This window comes from Haliotis rufescens, unplaced genomic scaffold (assembly GCF_023055435.1).
Source record: "Haliotis rufescens isolate VD_foot unplaced genomic scaffold, xgHalRufe1.0.p SCAF_7, whole genome shotgun sequence".
Classification (NCBI taxonomy): Eukaryota; Metazoa; Mollusca; class Gastropoda; order Lepetellida; family Haliotidae; genus Haliotis; species Haliotis rufescens.
This window is the reverse complement of record NW_025964361.1, coordinates 6,000,305-6,027,078: the sequence shown is the minus strand read 5'-3', so window position 1 is coordinate 6,027,078 and position 26,774 is coordinate 6,000,305. Positions and strand designations below refer to the sequence as shown.

Genomic DNA, 26,774 nt, shown 5'->3' with positions numbered 1-26,774 from the left:
TTTTACGTTTCCATGGCTACAAGATGGACTTAGGTTCCAAACTCTTCTTTTTTTTACAATTTCCATGACAAGTTCCACCTCGGTTAAAAAAGGTTAGGGTTTGTTTAGATTTAATTATGTCATAAATTCTGCAACAGGGGTGGGGGATATAGCCACGTTAGTTGCAAACTCTTGTTGTTTTTAAAACGAAGTACGTTACATAAAAATGGGCTTCCGCACAGGGTAGCAGTGTGTTCCCAGGCCACGGTTTAGCATGGTTTAGCATGTGATACCATGGTAATACCATGGTATTCCATGGTAAACCTTGGTGACCATGGTATACCATGGTGCGCATTTCAGCTGGGCTTCTCAATGCCTCTACAGCCTCAGTGGTCCAGTGGATAGCGTATCTGCCTGGACTGGTACAAGCAACCACGTGAATGCATGTCACTGTGAGTGCACTAATCTTGAATGCAAAGTTAAACCCTATTTCCTCTCAGTGCTACAAAGCAGTCAAGCTTCATATGAATCACCTCTGCTCACAGCACATGTATTCCTAAACCTTGAAGAAAATAATATTTAAAAACATATTGTTGACTTTCACCATACAAGTATTAAACAACTGAACAGTTCGAAATTCTGTACAACAGTAATGAATGCATCAGACTCTTCAATGTGACAATATAACTGTCTGTGTGGATGCAGGGTTTTACGAGACGCACAAATGTGGAGATGCACAAATGTGGAGACGCAAAAATGTGGAGATGCACAATAATATTCATTGTACCTAGAGCGCATCAAGGGCAGTGATGGGTGTCTGTTATTTCATCCATCAATCTTGATCGTGTCCACATGATCATTGATGCATTCCATGCTGTAAAGCACTGCACCATTTCATAACTTTACGGGACCCTCATATTGCACGCAAGGGCCCTTAAAGTTGATTATTGGGGGTCCCGTGGACCCCAAGTTGTGTAAGTCAAGGTAACACCCTGTGGATGGGTTGTCACCCACAGAACTGTCCCTGCCACTGATGCCCCACCCCCTTCTCCTGTCTGGAGTGTTGACAGGGCAATGTGGTGAGAACTGTGATGTAAGACCCATGTTGACTTGCCGGTGGAAGGTCACATGACTTGAACAAATAGCAATGTCCTCAGGAACCTGTGCGTACACCTCTAGGAAGAACTTTCCAGCGTAGATCCGTGGCAGGGGAGCCAGTGATGGCCTGTGTTGTACAGACTGGTAACCATCTCGCGCCTCACAGGCAGCTTGGCTTGTATACTCCCCAGGGAGCTGAGAATGAATATCGATGCACATTATTCCATCGACTAGGGTAATGATGATAAAGTGCTTAGCCATGCTTATGTACAGCACCATATAATGATTATTAGAATTATAACTATGATTATCACTATTATGGACTCACAGATCCTGATGATGTTAGTATAAAGACATGGTATGTGTGAATGTTGTTTTGTGGTGAAGACAGAAATATTCCAGCTGTATGATGGTAGCCTGTGAAAAATTGAGTCTTGGTCCCAAACAAACCCAGTTGATAGCATGACCAGTGCTCCATGTTATGATGATAACCAATCTACCATTGTGACCACCAAATCCTCATTTCCGTTGCTGACCACCTCTGTGGTCTAGTGGATAGAGTGTCTGCCCCGAGAGCGGAAAGACAGGGGTTCAATGCCAGAAGATGTTAAAAGCTGGTATTTGTTGTTACCCTGGCACTTGGTACAAGGAGTTGAAACAAGGACTGGTCGACTCGGAGTACACTGTGTCGGAGCAGGGTATTCATGTTAAACTGCAGCATGTATGCAAGTGGGGTAACCCTATAAAACCGACATTAGTTTGGACTAGTACAAGCAACCACATTCAAAGATATACACATACCATATTTTCTTGAGTATAGTGCGCACCCATGTATAATGCGCACCCCCCTCTAGCGGGTTCAATATTGTGGAAAAAAAGAAATTTGAATATTATGCGCAGAAATTTTTTACACCGTACCCTTTCAGCGAAGTCCGGCAAACGAACGGGTGCTGAGAAACTTCGTAAGTACAAATTCGAAATTTGAGATAAAAAATCACCAGACATGTTTATTTACCGTTTAAATAGTATTTATTGTTCTGCTAGGCATTGTTTTATATTTAGGGATTAAGATTACCTTGCGTATTTTCTCGTAAACTAAGCTGGAAACAGCAATCAGCTGTACACACGTTTTCTTGGAATCGACCGGTGATTCGGTCAAGACACACCCAATGATATAACTTTATAAGATTTTTAATGCAAGGATCGGCAACAATTGTATCTGAAACTATTTTATTTATCAGGAATAATATATTCCATTTTTTTCTTAATTATATGCAACCTTTACTAAACATATTTAAAATAATAATAACCCTAAGCAAAGCAGCTGATCGCTATTCCCGGGTATTATTTTTTACATGGAACATGTCTGACCAGTCACCGTCAAGGCTCACGCGCACGTGATCACGTGATCGCGAGAATTTTATGTTGACATAGAATCGTCAAACAAAAACAAATATGACTTTTAACGAGTCAAAGTATGTCATTTATGATATATGTATCCATTCTCTGTCAACTAAAGTTTGTTTCAAGGCGTCAATAGCGGTATTCTGACCGTGGTTGCTGTTAATAACAGTGAGTTGTGCGATCTTCCGATCGCTTCACACACGATTTCGCCGAAATTAATAAAAACAATATTATAAGGAATTTTGAATAAAATCAATGAAATAAGTTACAAACATAAGTCCAGATATACAAAGAACACTTTTTATAGCCTGACAGTGTAATTACATAATTATTTTGCGTACTTCAGTATGGATTTGTTGACATGGTATTCCCGGTGTTTCGTGCTCACGGTAATGTCTTTCCATGGGGGAAAAAAACATCCAAACTCATAATTCGTGTATAATGCGCACCCCCTTCTACACAGCTGTGTTTTTTCGAAAAAAAGTGCGCACTATACTCAAGAAAATACGGTACACACATATGCACATCGCTAGGTAAGCGATTAATCCCAATTTTACCTAACTTCTGTTGGCCCTCATGAACAGCAATGGATGCCTGGGGTCTGTTCAGACCAGGATATGTGAGAGACAACACCACACATACAACTATGATAGAAGCAGCCATGTTGGGTATGTAGGCTAGTATTTGTTACAGTAAAATATGTTTAAATCGAACACTCTTATGACAAACTGATGGATATAATGAACTTAATTTTTGGTCCCGGACATTTTCTGTATATAACGAACTACGGTTAAAACAAACTAATTAGTGGTCCATTTGAGTTCGTTATAACTGTAGTTTACTGTAATTGTGGGTCATATCGCAAATTTTGCCCTGATTATGATTGACTTGATTTGATTATACCTACATCCACCGAGTATGGAACTTCTATGACTTCACTTCGGCATTCAAACCATCATATTTGTTTTCTGTATCTTGAAAATGAGCTTTCCCAAATATTGAAGACTGCACCATTATTTTGTTAATGAAGGAATATTTTTGTCCTGCTTGATTTTCTTTTGCTAAGATTGAAATTTCTGACATCTGATTGGCTCAGGAACCCATGCAGATTGGCAGGTCAAAGTTCGCTCAGGGTTCACCTGATGCGACCTTCTATACATATGTGGTGTCTCCAGATCTTGATGAAGAGAGATTCATATCAGAGTTAAAGATCAGATTTTAATGAGATTGTAAGATGGGTTTATTCCAGCTGACCATGCAATCATCAATTATTTGTTTTCGAAATATTTGATTTTAGCAAAAGGTACATCAGAATACCTATTGAGATTCCGATCCTCTTGTTTTTATTTCCTCCAAGAAAATAATTTTTTGAGTGGCACATTAATCATGTAATTTATAACGATAAGAGCATATTACTCGTCTGACATCTAAACCTTACTTGGCACGGGCGTCGAGCAATGGTATTTTTCAACCCCTGATAAAACCATACTCACTCAAAAATATCTTCTGTTCCCACTGTAGAAACTGTTAGACATACTCTAACTGATTTTGAATGTAAATCAGGTCTCTTAAGGTTTTCTTAATAAAACAAAATTCATCTTTTATGTTAAGACTCAGTTACAAATGGGCTATAAAAAGTTAAGACCTTTTAACAATGATAGCGTCAGAATTCATAAAATCTTCAGTAACGGGATCATTTTTAAACCCATAACCATGAAAAACAGTTTTGCAATGATCGACAGTTCAACTGGAAGCTGTCTTTGTAACATTTTTCTTTAACCCTCAGCCTGAGTTTTAATGTTCTATGTTAACGTGACCAGGAGACAATGTGTTTCAGGTTGTCCAAACTGACACAGCTGTCATGTGGGGTGTTGACAATCTAAATACCCACTTCTCACTCAGCATGTCATAACTGCCTTCCCAGAAAACGGTATTCCAGCATTGGAATGTTAATCCCCTCTGTAGAAAGTTGTACATCTAATGTTAGGTTATCTTTGTGCAGTGCTGGGTGGTTTGCTGGATGGTTGGACTGGCAGGGTCGGTTCTGGGAACTCGAGAATGGAGGGGAGGTTACCTTGATGCTATCATGTTCGCGAAATTGTGTGAAATAGAAACTTGCTGAATCATGTTTTGAATTATATGAATCATAGGTTAAGATTCATAGTTGACAAATATGGAGCGGTGTTGTGTTACTGCAGTGGCAGGGACAATGACTTGCTAGTTGCATGTTTTATACGAAAGTAAAGCATCGCTTACCATGCTTACAGTATATTTGCAGCATAAATAGTCATTTTCTGTATTGTGTCCTGTATTAATTTTTATGATGAAACACATTTGTTCTTGTTCACAAAGTGGCATGCTAATACACCATGTACGTTGAAATGAATTATCCCTGTGTTACGGGTTTTCGGACGTTGAAGAAACATTCATAGTTTTCTCGCTAATCACATGAACAACTGTAAAACATCTCACTCACTTATTTAAGACTGGTACCCAGTACCCACTGGTACTCATCATCTGGGTAATTACAATGTCTGTGTGATGCAACACCCTTTGTTATAGTGCGAGCGATTGCGATAAACATGGCCGTCCAAAAACGTTGGATGTCCGAAAACCTATGATCCGACGATATTTCATGACATGTTTTGTAACTGTTCCTTGCCAGTTGTTATTTCACTACCATTTCAACTGATTCATCTGCTTCTTTGCATCATAGCTATGACTCAGTACTTGTGTCCATCTAGAAGACCACACAGTGTTCCTTTACCAATATGTTCATAAGGTATTTAATAGGGCTGGGACGGGTAACTCGGGTACCCGGGTCAGGTGGGTACTGAGTAGGACCAGGGTGCCCACATGACTACCCGGACCCGTGGTTGTCACGTGATATATTGTTTAATGGCAGATATTACCCCTAACTCCATGGTCACTAATGTTCACATTTCTTTCTGACAATGCACACATTCCTCTTAAATTTCATATGTTTGAATAAAGATAAAGCTTCAGTCAACTTCAGTGTATGCATGACCAGATTCTTTAACCGGTGTATATGTATCTAAATACATTTTGCTGGGGCCATGGTCAAACTATTCCCAGTCAGACATTTTGTAAAAATCTCGAGACCTACAGCAGTTACCCAGGCATGGGGGTTGGGTACCTGGGCAATAAATTTGGATCCCAGCCTGAAAAGTGTGTCATCTTATTGTCTGTCAGTGACAGGGTGGCATGTTAGTGAATCATTTATATTACTGAAGCTGGGATGTAGGAAAGACAATATCAAAATAAATTTATCAATAAATTTGTGCTAAAGTTGAGAATTTCTGCATGTAAATTCTATAAAGTCATGGATACATGCATTTCTTCGTGCAGACATATGTCGTCATGGAGACATGCATTTCTTCATGCAGACATATGTCGTCATGGAAACGTGCGTTTCTCATGCAGGCATACGTCTTTCTGGAAACAAACTATTCATCGTGCTGAATTACATTATTATCGAAACATGCATTTTTTCATGCAAACATATGTGTTCTTATGGAAACAAGGATTTCTTCAGACACAGGGAGACTGCGATCACCTAGCTCAACCAAACGTTGTGGATACATGCATTTCTTTATCAAACACACACAATGACACGGAGGCATCCACCCGACATACATGTTGTCATTCTGCCATGCTACACACTAACTGTGATTTTGATATTTGTTTGTTGATTAATGTAGCGATCAGCAATACTCAAGCTATATGATAGTTGCCTGCAGATAAGCGAGTCTGGACCAGACAGGGGCGGTCGGGTAGCCTAGTGGTTAAAGCGTTCGATCGTCATGCCTAAGACCCGGGTTCGATTCCCGACATGGGTACAATGTGTGAAGCCCATTTCTGGTGATCCCCGCCGTGATATTGCTGGAATATTGCTAAAAGCGGCATAAAACCAAACTCACTCACTCACTCACTCACTGGACAAGACAAACAAGTGATTGATATTATGTGTGACGTCCCACTTCACCTAATTATGAGGACACAAACAAGCCATTCAATCATTCAGCCTGACGGCCTCATCCCTTTAGTTTCCGCTTACTACCAGCGTAGGTTCAGGGCACCTGTTATACCCCACAGTGTAAAATGTCTGTTATGACTACGAAGTGGAAGTGAATGTATGTCCATTATGATGTGTGTTTGTGGAAACACAGTCGGGTGTCCATCTCTTTCATATCCACCTGTGAAGATCCAGGGTAGAATAGGTCTTCAGCAACCCATGCTTGCTGTAAAAGCGACTATGCTTGTTGTAAGAGGCGACTAACGGGATCGGGTGGTCAGGCTCGTGGCTTTGTTGATGCATGTCATTGTATCCCAATTGCTTGGATTGATGCTCATTATGTCAATCACTAGATTGTATGTCCAGACTCGATTATTTACAGGCTGCTGTCATAAAGCTGGAATATTGCTGAGTTTGACGTTAAACAATAAACAAGAAAAAACTTACATATCCTGTATAAATTGAGGGGCCCAGGTGGCCCAGTCATCATGATCATTGGCACCAGATTCGCTGTGGACAGTTATGCCCTATAGGCGTGCCAGGAATTAAAATCTAGGTTCCCCTGATTATGTTTCTAGTTTTTTCGCCACCATCCCCGTGCTCGTGTATATGTCGAAGACCTGCATCACTTCAGGTTAGCATCCCACCTCAAGCTGACATACCACAGTATAACTGAAATACAAAGTGGTGTCAACCAAACTCAGTCACTGTGCCTGACTGCGAGAGTTGCCACGTATGATATGGTCATGTTGTCATTGTTTGTGCTGCAGCTTCGTAACAGATATACAAGTGGCATTGTCCACTGCGACACAAGCTTCACAGATGGCTGCCCCCACTGTTTCGTTAATCAGGAGCCTGCATGTGAGATGGGATTGTGTGGTATGTTCACATGGAAGTATCTTCCCAATGTTAACTTTATCGTGCAGCCCCTAATTCCCCCGGATCACAGGTCAACTGTCGCAGAATACTGTTTTTGTTTTATTGAGGATGATGGGGCATTCTTGGCGCTGCTGGCTTGGCATTTTCTCTGTCTGGCAATGTGGAGCCCTGATAGTTGTTGACTGGGGGATTGCCGGGGATTGCACAGTTAACAATGTTTGCAACCAGTGTTGTGTTTGTGTGCACTGTTTGCTTTCTGACATTTCCTAACAATTGCCACGTCGTTTCTACTTTGGGAATAAATCATCATGGTGACATGGTGCTGTGAACAGTGATGAGAGATGGTGCATGTGCCAAACATTGACATGGATAGATGCATATTAGAATATTAGATGAAACTGCCAAACATTGACATCAATAGATGTATAGTACAATGATGGGGGTGCCAATCATTTATAGATGCATGTTACAATGATGGAACTGCCAAACATTGACATCAATAGATGTATATTACAATGATGGGAGTGCCAATCATTGATAGATGTATATTACAATGATGGAACTGCCAAACATTGACATCAATAGATCTATATTACAATGATGGAACTACCAAACATTGATAGATGCATGTTACAATGATGGAGCCGCCAAACATTGACATCAATAGATGTATGTTACAATGATGGAACTGCCAAACATTGATAGATGCATGTTACAATGATGGAGCTGCCAAACATTGACTATGATAGATGTATATTACAATGATGGAACTGCCAAACATTGATAGATGCATGTTACAATGATGGAGCTGCCAAACATTGACAATGATAGATGTATATTACAATGATGGAACTGCCAAACATTGACATTGATAGATGTATATTACATTGATGGGAGTGCCAAACATTGACAATGATAGATGTATGTTACAATGATGGAACTGCCAAACATTGACATTGATAGATGTATATTACATTGATGGGAGTGCCAAACATTGACAATGATAGATGTATATTACAATGATGGAGCTGCCAAACATTGACAATGATAGATGTATATTACAATGATGGAGCTGCCAAACATTGACAATGATAGATGTATATTACAATGATGGAACTGCCAAACATTGACAATGATAGATGTATATTACAATGATGGAACTGCCAAACATTGACATTGATAGATATATATTACAATGATGGGAGTGCCAAACATTGACATTGAAAGATGCATGTTACAATGATGGGATTGTCAAACATTGACATTGAAAGATGCATATTACAGTCTATTCAAACCTCTGATTACAGGCTTCTTGCACTTCTTAGGAACACTGATCTGCATAGTGAGTTGCAGCACCTTAGATGATGTTGTCACTGCCCCTGACTTAGATACGATGGATATCACAATGAGCCTCACAAATACCTTATTTGTATTAAAACTTGTTTTCCTGTGTCGTCTATAAAAACAGTGCTCTTATCTTCCTAATCCCATTTTCTGTTTTCTTTGATGAACCGCTTGTCCTTTGACCCATTAGATACGATCCACCAGCTTCTGGCAAGGATCACATGGTTAACACCATTTAGAGCATAGATGGTGCAAAATGTGATTTATAAATCTCCAAACACCCCGGGAATGTCATTCAACGCCCAAGATAAAATCCAACAAATGCCGCACTTCTGAATCCGAGTCAACAATAAAGCCTCCTTCTTGTTTCCACGGAGATGACAGCAAGTGCCGTCAACAAATGCATGTTGATTTCAGGCCCAAAAAGCCACAGAGTAAATGTTTTTCAATTTGCTAATTTTTCTGGTTCATAGGATTATTTGGGGGGAGTTGAATTTTTTAGTCACATTTGTTAGATATTTGGGCATGTTGTTTTAAGTACACCTGGGCCCAAAGCACATACAAATCTGTACCACAGTCTGTTCCTTTGTCCCAGGCAAACGAGAATAAGGTGTAGTGAATGTTGTAACATTTGTTGAATGTTGCAGGTTTCGAGATCAAAATGGATTTGAGATATGATATGTTACTTTTGTGTTCAAGAAGACATAGGGGCGGTCGGATAGCCTTGTGGTTAAAGCGTTCGCTTGTCACGCCGAAGACCCGGGTTCGAAACTATTACAATGTGTGAAGCCCATTTCTGGTGTCCAGCGTCGTGATATTGCTGGAATATTGCTAAAAGCGGTGTAAAACCAAACTCACTCACTCACGCTCAAGAAGGCATAATGTGTTGAAATATATATGTTAGAGTGTAATGGAACATCAATTTTAAGTTTCATAACAGTACTTTAGTCAATACTTTTGATTGAAATATGTTCCTCCATCGTCTGTGAATACATAAGACCATGATGTGGTAGAGTTGCTATTTTTAGTCCAACGAATCAAATCACGGCCTGGTTCAAGCAAGGGGGAACAAGCAGTTATTCTGACCAATCAACATGATGAATGCTCACGTATACCATGTAGACATAATACACATTTTTACAATTCTTTAAAGATTTCCCCAAATGTAAAGTTTTTTTGACCCATGAAGATCCAGGGTAGAATAGGTCTTCAGCAACCAATTCTTGCCGTAAAAGGCGACTATGCTTGTCATAAGACTAATGGGATTGGGTGGTCAGGCTTGTTGACTTGGTTGATGCATATCATTGTATCCCAATCTCGTGGATCGATATCCATGATGTCAATCAGTGGATTGTCTGATTCAGACTCGACCACCGTCATATACCCAGTAGCTGGTATATTGCTCAGTTAGGCATTAAACAACAAACAGACAAAAAATATTAATAAAATATTGGCTTATCTAAAAGGTCCCATACCCTACCTTGTCTTATGGTAAAATCTTTGTCGCTATGTATGCATTGGTTTTGTATGCTACATTACTACGTGACCATGACCTTTTTCTACCTTCACTGATAATACATTTTAGTTTTTTTTCAAATCATCAAATTAATGATTTCAATCCAAAAGTTTTGATATTTGATTCAACATTTTCAAGATGGCAACCAAAACAGCCATTTTGAAAATTGGGATCAGAACCAACCCTGTGTGCACTTTAATTGGATGTGGTGAGGCTCTGGAGACAGATGGTTGTTTATGCAGGGCCAACATTCCCATGACTTCTATGCATGGTGTCTTGCAGGCAAACCCAGTGTGGGAGCAGATGTTAAGCTGTAATTGAGTAGACATTGATTTCAGTCTGCTGCATGTGACTGCAGTAGTGCACATAGTTTGTTTTTACCTACTTATGATTGTAACATATTTTTTTTTGTTTAACGCTGCACTCAGCATTATTCCAGGTATATGACGGCGGTCTGTAAATAATCGTGTCTGGACCAGACAATCCAGTGATTGACATCAGGAGCATTGATCCACGCAACTGGGATACAATAACATGCTTCAACCATCATTCCCTATTTTGACTTGTACCATTTGTTTCCGTGGTTTTTCAAGTGAACAATTGACTTGCCTTTGCATGTGTTTGTGATGGGTGTTACCGGTGGGGCAGGATACGCTCACCTTTTCGCGAACACCTGGTATCATTACTATTTAATCATGTTAATAGTGATTCATAATCACATGCTGATGATATAGTCGGAGTAGTACAGAGATTTCTATTGGATATGGAACGAGTTTTGTAGCTTAAATTAATTATAATTATATATATTTGTTCTTGCCAGTGCTAGATCTTAAGCTGATAAGAAACCTAATGCACTGATCATGCTGATGCTATTTTCCTGCATGTAATATTTTCCCGTCCACATATCATATGCTTTATAAGCTGTTTATTCATATGTCAGCCTCTTATCAATGTATATGTCATGAGTCATCCTTGGTATCAGCTGAGATATAGAAGTCGTATGTCTCATCCAGCCAGGAGTATGCAGTAATAAATGGTATCGGGCGGTATATCCACCACCCTACTGTTATATTCTATATCCGACAATAACAGGGATTTACCTTTGCCTTTCTATTTGTGTCCCTGGGGCTTTGTCATGCTTTTGTAGGGTCCCAGGCATGAAACTGGGGCCATTGTGTGACCAGTGTACTGACAATAATAAGATTTAATGTATCAGTGAATTCTTGAGCTATATATTGATGGTTAGTTTCCTACCTTGAAGCCAACCTCAGTGATTGAGTAAAGAAAATAAGATGTCTGCAGTACAATTTATGTGCATGCTACCATGACTGCAATATTTATTTGTTTTTATGATTGAAATTGCTGAACTTTTTCACATCCCATGGATCCTGCAGTGCAAAATTATTTTCTTCCATTTTCAATTTTTAGCTCACCTGACTGAAAGTCACGTGAGCTTATATCATGGCTGTCATCAGTCGTAAACAGCTTCTCCGAAGAAACCACTCAACCAATTAAGTTGAAACTTCACATGCTTGTTCTTGCCGATGATGATATCCCAATTTGTTCAAACCCAATTTTACAGGAGCCATATTTATAAACTTATTTTGTCATTAATTTGTTTTTTTTCAAAATGGAATAAAATTTGGTTGGTTGGTTGGTTTGTTGTTTAACGCCAAACTCAGTAATATTCCAGCTTTATGACGGCAGTCTGTAAATAATCGAGTCTGGACCAGACAATCCAGTGATTAATATCATGAGCATTGGCACATGTACAATTATTAGTGGAGTTTTGCATATATGTTCCGTTGTGATATTTTAGATTTTGACCTTGACTTTGCACTTTGACCATCACTTCTTATAGCCAGTGCTCAGCCATTTTCATTCAAAATGTAATGAAAGTTGGTAAATTTGTAGTTAATAATGGGGCTCAACACAATGTTCCGTTTTTCATGATATTTCAAACTTTGACCTTTGTTCAACCTTTGTTTGACCTTTTCACTTTGACCATGCTCCTAAATTCTCCCAAACACATTTTCTCACACTGTAAACTTCGTCTCCCCATAAACTACAAGACCAGTGACACTGATATTTAACATGTCTCCAATGATGACACCCCAGTTTGTTCAAGAGGTTCAAATCCACCCTGCCACCGCAGCCAGATTTAAAACTCTATTTATGGCCATTTTTCAGCCATTTTGTTCAAACTGTAATGAAATTTCACATTTTTTAGTTTCAACACATATGTTCCATTTTCTTCAACTTTTTTCATTATCCCCCGCCGCGCGAAAGCGCGAAGCGGGGGATATAGTATTCACGACTGTCCGTCCGTCCGTCCGTCCGTCCGTCCGTCCGTCCGTCCGTACGTCCCACCTGTTTGTTGCCGCGATATCTCAAGAACTAAACACTGGATTGTCTTCATATTTGGAACTATGGTGTATATACAGACTCCGCAGACACCAGTCGGTTTTGGTGACCTTGATCCCATTTTCAAGGTCACAGCAGACAAATCTGCTTTTAGAGTTGGAAAACGGTGTTGCCGCGATATCTCAAGAACTAAACACTGGATTGTCTTCATATTTGGAACTATGGTGTATATACAGACTCCGCAGACACCAGTCGGTTTTGGTGACCTTGATCCCATTTTCAAGGTCACAGCAGACAAATCTGCTTTTAGAGTTGGAAAACGGTGTTGCCACGATATCTCAAGAACTAAACACTGGATTGTCTTCATATTTGGAACTATGATGTATATACAGACTCCGCAGACACCAGTCGGTTTTGGTGACCTTGACCCCATTTTCAAGGTCACAGCAGGCAAATCTGCTTTTGGAGTTGGAAAATGGTGTTGCCACAATATCTCAAGAACTAAACACTGGATTGTCTTCATATTTGGAACTATGGTGTATATACAGACACCGCAGACACCAGTCGGTTTTGGTGACCTTGATCCCATTTTCAAGGTCACAGCAGGCAAATCTGCTTTTAGAGTTGGAAAACGGTGTTGCCGCGATATCTCAAGAACTAAACCTCTCGATTGTCTTCATATTTGGAACTATGGTGTATATACAGACACCGCAGACACCAGTCGGTTTTGGTGACCTTGACCCCATTTTCAAGGTCACAGCAGGCAAATCTGCTTTTGGAGTTAGAAAACGGTGTTGCCGCGATATCTCAAGAACTAATTGCTGGATTGTCTTCATATTTGGAACTATAGTGTATATACAGACACCGCAGACACCAGTCGGTTTTGGTGACCTTGACCCCATTTTCAAGGTCACAGCAGGCAAATCTGTTTTTGGAGTTGGAAAACGGTGTTGCCACAATATCTCAAGAACTAATCGCTGGATTGTCTTCATATTTGGTACTATGGTGTATATGGCGGGGGATATTTCGTCACTCTGTGACAAATACTTGTTTTGACTTTGTTTCCACAATGCTTTATTCTCTCAAAAGGCATATTTGGCTGAAGGAGCTGAACTGTTATGTGTATGTTTCTCCCTATCAAGAAAACATATTTTGTTAAAATCATTAGATTTTAGTGTTAGTTTTTAGTCCTCGGTATTTATGCAGACATCTTTATATCAGTGCTGACAGCAACATTTTGTAAGTGTCTGTTCTTTTGACATTTGACTCTGTTGACTGCATATGCAGGTGAGCTTCAGTGCATGACAATATTTTATTTGTATGGGAAACAATGGGAAATCAATACAAGTGTCAAGCTGTACATGGTCTGCTTAAGTCCATTGACATGTTAGTGCCTTTCTCGCTACTCTGGAGCCATTCATGCTTACAATGCCCCTACAATCACAGGACTGGGTACACCATATCCCTATTCAACCTAGGTTGCTATGTTCCAAGCAGGGAGGTACTCAGTAGGGCTTGGACGAGTCCAAATTTACTTCCCGGGTACCTGACCCCCTATTACCCGACCCTACCCGGGTACCCACTGCAATTCTTAAGAGTGGGAAACAAAATGTCTGATTGGTAATTGTTTTACTGAAGCCCTGGCGAAAACTTTTTAGATCATGCGTTCACTGAAGTTGACTGAAGATTTATCTTTACTCAAACAAATCATTTATTCCGTATAAATGGCCATGAGGCCAACAATACAACATGTGTAAAATATGGGACAATATAATGAAACGGCGCCACTAACATGATTCTATTTTCTTTCACAATACATTCATATTATTTCTTATTTTAAAGACTTTTACTCAAACATATACAAGTTAAAAGGAATGTGTGCATCGTCAGAAAGAAATGCGAACATTAGCGACTTGTAGTGTAACCACTGAGCTATAGTGAGTTTTTGTCATTTAACAATATATCACGTGACAAACCACGGGTCTGGGTAGTCCTGTGGGTACGCGGGTCCTACTCAGGACCCACCCGACCCGAGTACCCGAGTTACCCGTCCCAGCCCTAGTACCCAGCTGTATAAAGTTGAATGTCAAGGTCTGTTTGTCTCTTTGTTTGTCTGTTTGTTGTTTAACGTCCCCCTCAGCAATATTCCAGCTATATAACGGCTGTCTATAAATAATGGATACTGGATCAGACAATCCAGTGATAGACATGAGCATCAATCTACACATCTGGGATACGATGACATGCATTAATCAAGTCAGCGAACCTGACCACCTGATCCCGTTAGTCACCTCTAATGACAAGCATAGTCTCCTTTTACGGCACGCATGACCTGTTCTAACCCGGATCTTCACGGGTGCATGCTGGTGTATGTCAAGGATTACCTACCCTTGCTTCTGCAGGAACCTGTAGACCTCAGTGTGATGAATGTGAACCTGAGCATGATTATGTTTCTTATTTATCATTTTGTTGTAAGCAAGTTCTGAATTTCTCATTATTTTGGTTCACACATCAGTCTCTGTGATTGTTCGGAGGTAGGAGTGTGTCCACAAAACCTATTTCTGGATTTAGCATGTCCTCAATCCTGTTGTAAGTTTGTATGGAATAAAGAATGTGTTTGTATGAAGAGGAAGTGGGAGGTCTGAGATATAGGCTTGTTATGCTCCCAGGGGACGAGGAGCGTCACACACCACAGGGCTCATTCATTATGGGGACAGGATCTGATATTCAAGAAGAATATGCACTGTAATTCAATTATTCGCATCGTCATGGTAACCTGATAACACAACAATACGACCCCATTTATATATGGGATGGTTACCATGATTCTTTGAAATGTTTTAATCACACTATTGTGTTGATGTCTTTTGCTCAAAAATATGCCTTATGTTAATGCGAGACAAATTAAATTGATGATTTGTGAAGGGAGATTATGGAATTTCAAACATTGGTGTGGGTCATTGTAAGTTTGGTGCATGGAGAGATATACATAATGATTGTGAGAACAACAGAACAGTGTCTGTTTTGTTTCCTGTGAGGCATAAGAACGTTTCTTAGATGTAATTTCTGGATCTATTTCAATGGAAAACATAGCCTTGTGTACGAAACTTATAAATCCTCAATTATTCTGTGTATTAGGGGCAGTGGAATAGCTTAGTGGGTAAAGCGTTAGCTTGTATGCTGAAGGTCCTAGTTCAACTCCCCAAATTCATACAGTGTGTGAGGCTCACCATGATGTTACTGGAATGTTGTTAAAAGCAGCAGCAGCAGTGAGTTATACATCCTTTCTGTTATGAGACCGCCTCCATGGTCTAGTGGTAGAGCAACTGCCTGGAGAGCGGAAGGTCGGGGGTTCAATCCCCAGCCATGTTATACCAAAAGATGTTAAAAGATGGCACTTGTTGTTACCCTGTCTTTTAACTCGGCATTAAGACTGGGTGGCTCGGAGTCAGTATACTGTGTCTAGGGTATTATTGTTAAACTGGGGCATGGTGTCTCAGTGGTCTAGCACTATAAAATTGGCGTTAGTCCAGACTAGTACTAGCAGCCACACACACATACATGTGTATGTATGTCACTATATAAGTGAAATATTCTTGAACATGACGTTAAACCCGATTTCACCTCACCTTTCTGAATTTTGATACCTGGACCCATCCCCCCATTGCTTTGTTTTGGAAGTCACATCACTCTCTCCATCTCCCATATAGGTAGAAAAGGTCTTCAGCAACCCAGGCGACTAACAAGATCAGGTGGTCAGGCTCACTGACTTGGTTGATGCACGTCATCAGTCCCAATTGCGAGGATCGATGCTCATGATGTCAATCACTGGATTGTCTGGTCCAGACTCGATTATTTACAGACCGCCGTCATATAGCTGGAATATTGCTGAGTGCGGCGTTAAACGACAAACCAACCAACCAACCAACCAACCAACCATATCAGTACTGTGACACAGAATTTCTGTCACTACTGAACATGCTGAAGGCTATTTGATTGGATGACATTTTTTAGCATCATGCTATTTAAATTGTTATCAAATTATAGGTGTGATATAATATAATATACTACTTAAAAGAAGTTAAAGAACACCTGATTGTTTCATTTTACTTTAGTTAATCTGTCAAGCCATGTAACTGTAGTTAGATGAAAGAATCAGGTGTTCCTTTACTTTTTTTGAGTAGTATTTTTCTACTTCTGTGAGAATTGAATTTGTTGGATTATTAAGTCTAAAGAATGGATGAGATTATTATTGATATTGTGGATACACTTGTTATGTTTTGTATCAAGGAATTGATATTTGTATGATCAGATTTAGATACTGGTTTATATATGAATATATCAAAGAAAGTATATATGTGCAATTATTACTTTGCACATGTTGTAATTATTCTACTGTCGACGATTTATGACCTTGGGGTCACTAGCAATGGTTTTGATTATAGGGTATAGGATAAAACAACATTTTAAATCATATTGGGGGTGCTACATCATCTTAGGCACCACAATTTGCTGTGAAGAGTTTTTCTAGGTTTGTCCGCACCATGGCCATCCTTGATGGTTACACCAAAGTCATTAACGTATGAGCCCTACCCGGTATTTCACACAGGCTTTCCTTCCACATGATATAACTAAAGTACTGTTCACAGCAGCATTGAACCCTACTCACTCACTCACTCACTCACTCACTCACTCACTCACTCTCACTGAGATCATCATTACATTTCAGATTGAGGGCTCCAGTAAAGCTTGCTCATCCTCTCTCGAAAACGGAGACATTTTGTTGAGTATTAACGGAATATCATGTTCTACATCGGAGGAAGCAAGGCAGTTGATAGAGAGCGCCTTCCGCACTCTCACTCTCAGAGTCTGGAGGTAAGTTCTGTTACCATGGTAGCCACAGATGGAACCATATCTGTTAAATAACACTTTTGATATGGAATGTTCGTACTAATACTCATTATATCATAAGATGGAACAGCTTTTTGAAAACACACTAATATAGGCTTAAGAAAATAAAAGAATTGGTTCTCAGGCAATGACTTTTGAAAATATAGTGTCAGTCAGTTATGCCTGTCGTTCCTCCCGAAGCATAGGCCGCCGACAACAGTCCGCCAGAGTCCTCGGTCCTGTGCTGCCCTCTCTAGTTGTTTCCAGGTGTGTCCCATCTTCTTGCTCTTTGCCTCGAGGTCCCATCACCAGGTGTTTCTTGCCCGTCCTCTTTTTCGTTTTCCCTGGGGGTTCCATGACAGCGCCTGTCTGGTGATGTTACTGACTGGCTTCCTCAGGGGGTGCCCAATCCATCCCCATTTTGAAGAAGAAAATATAGTGTGGGCAGTGTTTTTTTTTTATTGTTCAAACTAGTAAGTAACCAAATAAACAGTTGTGTACCATCAACCTGGGAATGGGCCTCCCTACATAAACAAGCATACAAACTCCTATTGCCGCCATACAAGCAGTGTGCATCTAAATGGAAGTAATTGCATGCTATATTGGATCACATTGTTTTTATGTGTTAGGATTTGTATTTTTTTAAGATAATCGAAATAGAAATGAAACGTGCGGCAGACTTTATGATGATGCGGGCGGTGCCTGAGAACCAAGACTTATTATTTTTTAGCCATAGTTTTATGGGGCTGTGGGATAGCCTAGTGGTTAATGCATTTGCTCATGTCACCTAAGGCCTGGGTTTGAATCCTGACATGGGTACAATGTATGAAACTCATTCTCAGTGTCCCTGCCATTGTGTAGCTCGAATACACAGCAGTAGTCTACCCACAGCAGTAGTATACCCCCACCCTTCTTGTTTTCAGATCTCATCAATGCTCATGTGATATCAAATGCTGTATGTTCTTGTGTATTTTGCCCACATGAGTATAATGCACACACTCCATTCTTGGGTACAAGTTTTGAGGAAACTTGCTATTTTGGATTTTGTGTGCAGTAACAAAGTACATCGTTTTGCTTCAGGTGAACAAACAGCAGCTAATAATCTTGTCAATAAAAATGTGAAAATTGTGATCATGGTGATCACTAGGCATGATGATTTACAATTTTGTTTCTATTTTTTATATGCTAGGCAATGCTTGATATGCAGACATTAAGATTACTGTGTGTAAGTGTCTTGTCAAATAGGCCAGAAACAGCAATAAGCTGTACACATTTCTTAGCCCACTTTAGTGGTTACAGGACCCGTGAAGATCCGGGGTAGAATAGGTCTTCACCAACCATGCTTGCCGTAAAAGGTGACTCTGCTTGTCGCAAAAGGCGATTCTGCTTGCCGTAAAAGGCGACTAACGGGATCGGGTGGTCAGGCTTGCTGACTTGGTTGATGCATGTCATCGATCCCAGTTGTGTGGATCGATGCTCATGCTATCAATCACTGGATTGTCTGGTCCAGACTCAATTACTTACAATCCGCCATCATATAGCTGGGATATTGCTGAGTGCTGCGTTAAACAACAAACCAACCAACCAAGTGGTTACAGATTCAGATAAAAAATATCCAGTATCCCGAAGAAAAGGGGCAGTGGGGTAACCTCGTGGTTAAAGCATTCGCTCGTCATGCTGATGACCGCGGTTCGATTCCCCACATGGGTACTATGTGTGAAGCCCATTTTCTGGTGTTCCCTGTCGAGATATTGCTGAAATATGCTAAAAACGGTGTAAAACCATACTAATCCACGAAATGAAAATATAAACATGCGCACTATACACAAGAAAATACAGTAGGGTGTCAGTCACAAGAATGTTCTACACAGTTAGATGGTTAATAGCCAGCTGCTGCATACAGGATATACAATGCCACAGACACATCAGTTTTCACTGTGTTAACCTGTTCTCAAATTGCTCTGAAATCACAATCTATATGCATGGAAAAATACCTCACTACTCCAAATCAGTGATACTGAATTGAGGTCACTGTTACAGTTTCAGCAGGATTTCCCCATTTAAATTCTTGAAATACTTTGAAAAGTATGTTTTTGTCATGAACAATCCCTGACATCCACTCATGATATTTTGATTAATTCTTGTTGCTAGGATCTGAGGCCCAGTCGAAGGTAAGCCTGCCAAGGCTGTTTGTGTTTATTTGATCGGAAGTGGGTTGCAGTTTTGTTTATTGTTGTTCAATGTGGGAAAGCTATGAAGTTGTTTTTAATAATCTTTTTGAAAGACGTTTTTGACGTTATGTGATGTATGAAATTATTTTTTTTATCATAAGTAGACGTTGATTTCATTGCATAATGTTCCTACATTGACATTTTACATAATCTTTTCTTCATGTTCTTGTTGAAGTTTCTTGGGTTTATTTATGGCATTTGGTGGTGAATTGATTTTAGATTTAGATATTCATTTATTCACTTATTTTGTCATCAGTTTTTTATTTGAATCTCATTTCATTTCACGCATGTCATCTTGTAGATGGGGAAAGGTAACGTTTTAGAATTGTTTGTCTTTTAACTTGAGATGTTTTGTGGACAAACTGGTTCATTATTGGTACAAGCTCTCATAAAATCACCACACTGGATTGTCCGTAGACGGAGTAAGGAAGTCGGGGAAGCTCCCATAAAATATCCTGCTGTTGCCTGTCAGCAGGAGGAAACACAGTGAGAGGTGGAGTGAACATCGTCCTTTTTGAACATACTAATTGTTTATACGTCTTGAATTGTTATGGATGATCGGTACAGAGAGTACAACATGACAAGCAACTCATTGGGTACCGGGTATGTGTTTTCAATGAGAAAAACACAACTACCAAGAGTGCTTCATGGATTACTTGTGTTCACCCATGAGTTGTTTGTTTACTTGTGATTGGTGATCAGAACTTCCCCATCCTTTTCCAAGAAACTGTATCTGTGCTTGGTTGAAGACATGAGCATAGCTGTTCTGAAGAGAAGGCTGTGTGGCTATGGTTGTGTCAGGTTTTCTTTCTAATATTACCACTTTCACCATTTGTTCACCACCCTCCTCCTCCTCCTCCTCCTCCTCCTCCTCCTCCTCCTCCTCCTCATCATCACTACCACCACCATCATCATTATTATAACCACCTTCACCATTTGTTCACCATCATCATCATCATCATCATCATCGTTATTGTCAGTGCATTAACCCTTGTATAGACTCTGAAATGATAAGGTTCTTTCGTGTGTTGACGTGTCATTAGTTTGGAGATAACAAGTAAACCCGATTGGAAGTACTGTGTATTTGTCAGTGTTTGGTAAGTGGAGGTAGTATTGTCCTGATTAAAGATTGCCTGTGTACGCAGTGTCAGAGCGAGCGGAGATGTGTAGCCGACACACACGTATGTTTGACACTGAGACATTTCCTGGTCAAACAAGCAACTCCATTGTTTCATCAAACACATGTATGACCAACTACCGTACTTTCTTCTGTATAATACACACTTGAATATAACATGACTATTGTAGGGTAGCTTTTGGAGAAATAGAGAATCTCACCTGAGTGTCTTTTGATATCAAATATATCAACACAAGTTGATAAAAGTGGAAAAATTCCGAGGCTTGCCGAGGATTTTTGCCACTTTTATCAACGAGTGTTGATATATTTGATATCAAAAGACACGAGGGTGAGATTTTATTAATCATCCAACATCATTCATCCAACTTTTTCAATTTGTAGACAATAATTAGCAGTGTCTTCAGTGTAAATAGCACTGCTAACAGCTTCAGTAACAGAGCCATTAGTGATGTCATTTGATTGTGACGTCATGGTAACCAGTAATGTCACAATGGTCTGCAAAGCATTGTGATGTAATTTCATTGCAGCGATATCTACAGTGTAGATATCGCTTGATCTCATCCAAGCATATCTCCTGTGGGAGCCAGTTTTGGATGATAAAATACTATCTTGTACAATATCAGCTGACTGCTTGATTCTAGAAGGTGGTGACAAGGGAAGAAAACATAGAACTTTATTGCTTGATAACGGTGTATGAATATAATCGAAACGTCACTTTATGCAATAAACCAGAAGTTGTCATCCATAAAGTTGTACATTTTCCTGATATCAGCTGACTTTTTCACGCACAATTTAACCAAAATTTATATACACAGTGTTAAAAAATATGTTGAATAAAATTAAATATTTAAGTCAGAAATGCAGTGAACGCTCTAATACTAAATATTGTCATATAGGCGCAAACTGGCACATTTCACAACAGATACAGGGGCAGTGGGGTAGCCTAGTGGTTAAAGCCTTCGCTCATCATGCTGAAGACCCAGGTTCGATTCCCCACTTGGGTACAATGTGTGAAGCCCATTTCTGGTGTCCGCTGCCGTGATATTGCTGGAATATTGCTAAAAGAGGCATTAAACAACCAGACTCACAAACTACTCACTCACAACAGATATGTTGACATGCTGTGATGATCTGGGTTAGAAATGGTCTTCAGAAACCCATGCTTGTCATAAGAGGCGACTTATGGGATCGGGTTATCATTTTCGCTGACTTAGTTGATGCATCGTGTCCCAATTGCGTGGATCGATGCTCATGATGTAAATCACTGGATTGTCTTGTCCAGACTTGATTATTTACTGATAACCGTCATTTAGCTGGAATATTGCCATGTATGGCGTAAATCAACAATCAAATCATAAATCTAGAAAAACTGCTGACTATTGCCTAAAATTCGCAAACTCATGTTAACTCTAAACACTCCTTCTGACTTTGAGACAGGACTGTAGTGCCCTGAGAGCCCACCTGCTACAGGGACCTGGGCTTGTCTTGAATGTCACAAAATGTCACAATCCCCCTCGACTGCACAACCCCCCTCGACTGCACAACCCCCCTCTACTGCACAACCCCCCTCTACTGCACAACCCCCCGTACACACGACAGGTCTGATGTTGGACAACATGATCAGAGGCACGCTTGACAAAAAGTTTGTATAAATACCAATCATTTGATATTCTGTTAGGTTCACATGTTTGTCGTAAAACCTGAGGCAAAGTGTTTTCTGGAACAAATTTGTTTTCAAAACAACCCCCCACCCTCCAGCATATCAAAAAGTTGGATAATTGGAGATAATTCAAGATATATACGTATTTTTATATATTTTGTTTATTTTTCAAGAGCATTTACACGGTTTTGCATGACAATTCACAGAAACAAAGCATAACAGCTTGACCAGAGCTTATTAAAGTAATCTCTATTACAAATAATGACTGAAGTATACTTTGTTAACTTATAAAATTCAGTGAGCTCCTTCTGTATAAATTGGAATATTGGTGGGTATTTATTATTTCTAAAGTTGAAAATGATTTGTTTTGACAAATTAATTATAAGGCTTAAAGGATTGTTATTTTTCAATAAATAACCCAAAAGAACATTTTCTTAAGATAGTGTTACCAGGTTTTTGGTTTTGTGTGATATCCAAATTTCCATGTCTCACCAGATGGAGCTCACTTTGTTACATTCCCAAAATATATGTATAAGATCTTCTGCTTCATTAGGGGGGCACAGGTGGCCCAGTCGTATAAGTCACCGCGTTTCGCTGTGCAGAGTTGCGTCCCTTGGGCACGCCAGAAACCTATGATTGTGGGTTCGAATCCCTGTTCGCCCCGATTATGTTTCTAGGTTTGTCAGCACCATACTCGTGCTCGTGGGTTTCACCAAAGTGGTAAACGTCTGAGACCTGCATCACTTCGTACCCCACTGCATAGGATGTTGTCATAGCAACCAATGGTTTGTCTGGCCCAGACATGATTACTCACAGGCTGTCTTGATTATTGCTGGTTGCGGCGTTAAAAACATTCGTTCCAAATCAATTTTAAAAAAGGTGATTTAAGACATGATTCGTTCTCACCCAAAAACAGAATAGTCAAATGAATTGAATGCCGACATTTTGAAAAGGGAGTCTTCTTTTTGGAGACAGTCAAAAAGTATCTTTGCGAAGGACTTCCTATCTGGCACCTACGATGATGGCTGATGTAGTAGTTGTGACCATGACTGTGTTGCTTGGGCTGTCACTGACAACACCTACAGTGTGTACAACATGGTATAGTTTGCCACCGACTTTTTAAAACAAATGTCCAAAAGTCGGACAGGAAGTATTGATTTGTCTCCCTTTGTTGGTTTAAGTTGTTTTTTTTGCCACAATCTGAAAGTACTTTTTGTCTGTATTTGGCTCACAAACATGCCCCGTCTTAGGACAGATATACTTAATCTGCGTCTACCTGAAGCTGAAGCAATACCTCTCACAAACCAGACCTGGCCGGAGTAGGTCCATGTTTCAACACCAGGTGGAAACATCTTTTTTTTTGCCTGTCTGAAATCTGTTACAAACTACAGAAGGGAAGAAAATTTGCGTCCTATAAAGTGTCCCCCACGTTTGCTTTCTCACCTTGCACCACATTGCTAAAATTCCTACAAATACGCTGGTGTGTACATTCTAAATATATGCCAGAACGACCTCAAGCCATTACATGTCGGTCCTATTTAAAAACCTCAAAAGTCAAATCTGCTAAGTGTGTGTAATGTTCCCCTCTAATCTGTGCCGCATTCTCTCCGAGAAAAGTTGTCAGTTTGTAAAATATGTTGACGAATTCACCGGGAAACGTTTGATTACATGTGGAAGGAATAAACACAGAAGGCTGTGATTCTATTCACTGACCGAAATATTAAAAAAAATTGATTATCTCTTTATGGTGTCTGCAATAAAATTCATAGCATATTCATTTAGTCACCTGTAATGTTTTCTGAACAAATGTAGGGATGGTAAGAAATGGCTCAAGTAGAATTAATCATACAGTCAAAGGATGGTAGATTAATTGAGAAGAATATAGCCTTTACTAATGGTAATGTAGCAACATTTTATAAATCATGGATCTTTTATCCCATATTGTTTGAAGAAGCAGAACATCAATAAGATATGTATCTCTTACTCATATTTGTTTCTTGCCAGGATCAGTGTTTGAATAATATTTTGAATGCTTGACTGTGTGTATGTTTTGTTATATTTCTTAAAAATCACCTTGGCACCATTTCCAATACTTGTATTTAATTTTTCCCAAATGTATACATACATTGTCTTCAGAATGTGAGGGTGACCATTGCCCTGGATGGCCATCCTCCTCATGTAACAGGGAAAAGATGATAAAATGCTTAAAAAAAAAGAAAAAAAGGATGGTAGATTTATCATGATAATAATAATGATATATACACTTGTATAGCCAACATACACACAGTAAAACATGCTCTCTGCACGTGTTGGAAAAGTCAGAGTCAAGAAACAGTTTAGGGGAAAGCCTGTCTAAAAAGGAAGGTTTTTAGCTGCCTCTTAAAAGATGATAAGTTTGGGGATTGTTTTATTTCCAGTTGTAGCTCATTCCACAATAAGGCTGCTGCATATTTGAAGGATCTTTTTCCATGTTCAATCATGTGTTGATAATATATCATGAAATTCAAATATTTATTGCTTGTAAAGTTAATTAATATTGTCAGCTAGTTTTAAATTTTGATTCTAGAAGTGCACTTAGTTTACACTGATAACATTGACAATGTTTAAAATTCAGAATATAATCAGAATGTTGATGCTAAAATATTTCAGCTCGTCAGTTAAAACTTGATGATTTCAAGTTTCTCAATTTCGAACTTTTATGTTTAGGTAGTAATCACAGACTTGTTTCAACAGTTCAGACCCTCAAGGTTATATAGGACTAGTGTCAATGATCTGATCACAGAATTGAGCATTGTGCGAGATTGACTTGCAGGCACGTCCTGGCTACCCCCAACACTGAAGTGTGTTTGAAGGAATGAAAGGTGCCCCTCCTCTACGTTTATTCCACGCCAGTGATCGGGTATCTCAAGTACTTAAACTCCCGATATATTGTATATCCCATCATGCTTTGGTGATCCCATCACTCTATTACACGCCCTCTTCATGTTCCATAGCAATATCGTCTCTGTGTCAATGACCAATTCCTGGCTTTTCCCATTCAAAACCATGTGACATAAAATCAGAAATAATTGGTTTTCGTGAGAGTATGGCGATTTCGTAAGATTGATGTTTCGGTGTATTTGCCAATTAAGTGATGTCATGTGACTGATAAGAGACAGTTTCATTGTGGAGAAGGGGTTGAGTCGAAGCATGATATGTTTAAACTCTTGTCCTCCGATTCTTTTGATGATGTTGATGAAGTTATGTGAAATGTGATTATATAAACATGAGGGATCAAGTTCTTCGTTGGTATTCAATGAAGATGTATTACTGTGTCAGGGAAAAATATTTCAAGAAATCTTGATGGTTTTTGATGTGAAAATGTTTCTGTTTTAGTGAGTCAGCAAAAATCAACTGAATAAATTGTTCATGGGTTTCTACATAAATAATTAAATTACTATTTCAATATAACATTTAGCAAAAATAAAATAGTGATTGATTGAAATTATACACCAAAGTGAACTAACTTTTTCAAAGTTGCTGTTATAAAGATATACAGTAGTGAAACGTTGATAGCTTTCTGCTGTTAGGTACAAAGACACACATAAGCATCGCCATGCATAGGGACTAACTGTTCCTCTTATAAAATATATATATTATGAATTAGTTTTATTGGGGAATCAACCTCAGAGCAACCCTCACAACCTCCAGGCATATTGACTGATTAAAGTGAAACAGTAAAACAAATCAGTGTGACCTCATCAACAACTACTAGTATATGCAATAAAGACAATGCTGAGGCGAATCCAGGAGCTTTTATAAAGAGGTGTTGGGGTTGGGATTGATGTAGGGGGGTTTGGAATTGAGGTGGGGGGTGGGGTAGGGGGTTGGTAAATTTTAAACCTCAGTGGGTTTTGTTCACTTTATGAATGAGAACCTCTGAACCTTCAGTGGTGTTTCAGTTTCAAAATTTAACCTTTGGTTGTAGGGGTTAAGGTTGAAAATCGAGGTAGCAATTCAATCGATTAAAGAAAGTTGTCCAACATTTTCATTACATAGAGCTTGTTACATATGATTGCATAGATACAAAGCCTTAAAGTGTAGAGATTAACTACTGTTAATTGCATGTTTTGTAGTCAGACTGTCGTCGTGGCAATGTGTCTCGTCTGCCTGCCATGTTTAGACAGATTAGTTTCCTTTTGACCATCGCTGCAATAATCTCTCTGTACCACTTGTTGAATGTTTCGGCACCAGGC

General features: G+C 39.4%; 1 protein-coding gene across 1 annotated transcript in view; it reads left to right on the top strand.

The window, feature by feature from the left end:
• Positions 1-26,774, top strand: part of LOC124149634 (serine-rich adhesin for platelets-like) — a 230,381-nt gene that overhangs the window by 10,389 nt on the left and 193,218 nt on the right. The window contains exon 2 of the mRNA XM_046521359.2: positions 17,350-17,495. Coding sequence (XP_046377315.2) covers positions 17,350-17,495 — 146 coding nt within the window. The remainder of the gene's footprint in view (positions 1-17,349; positions 17,496-26,774) is intronic.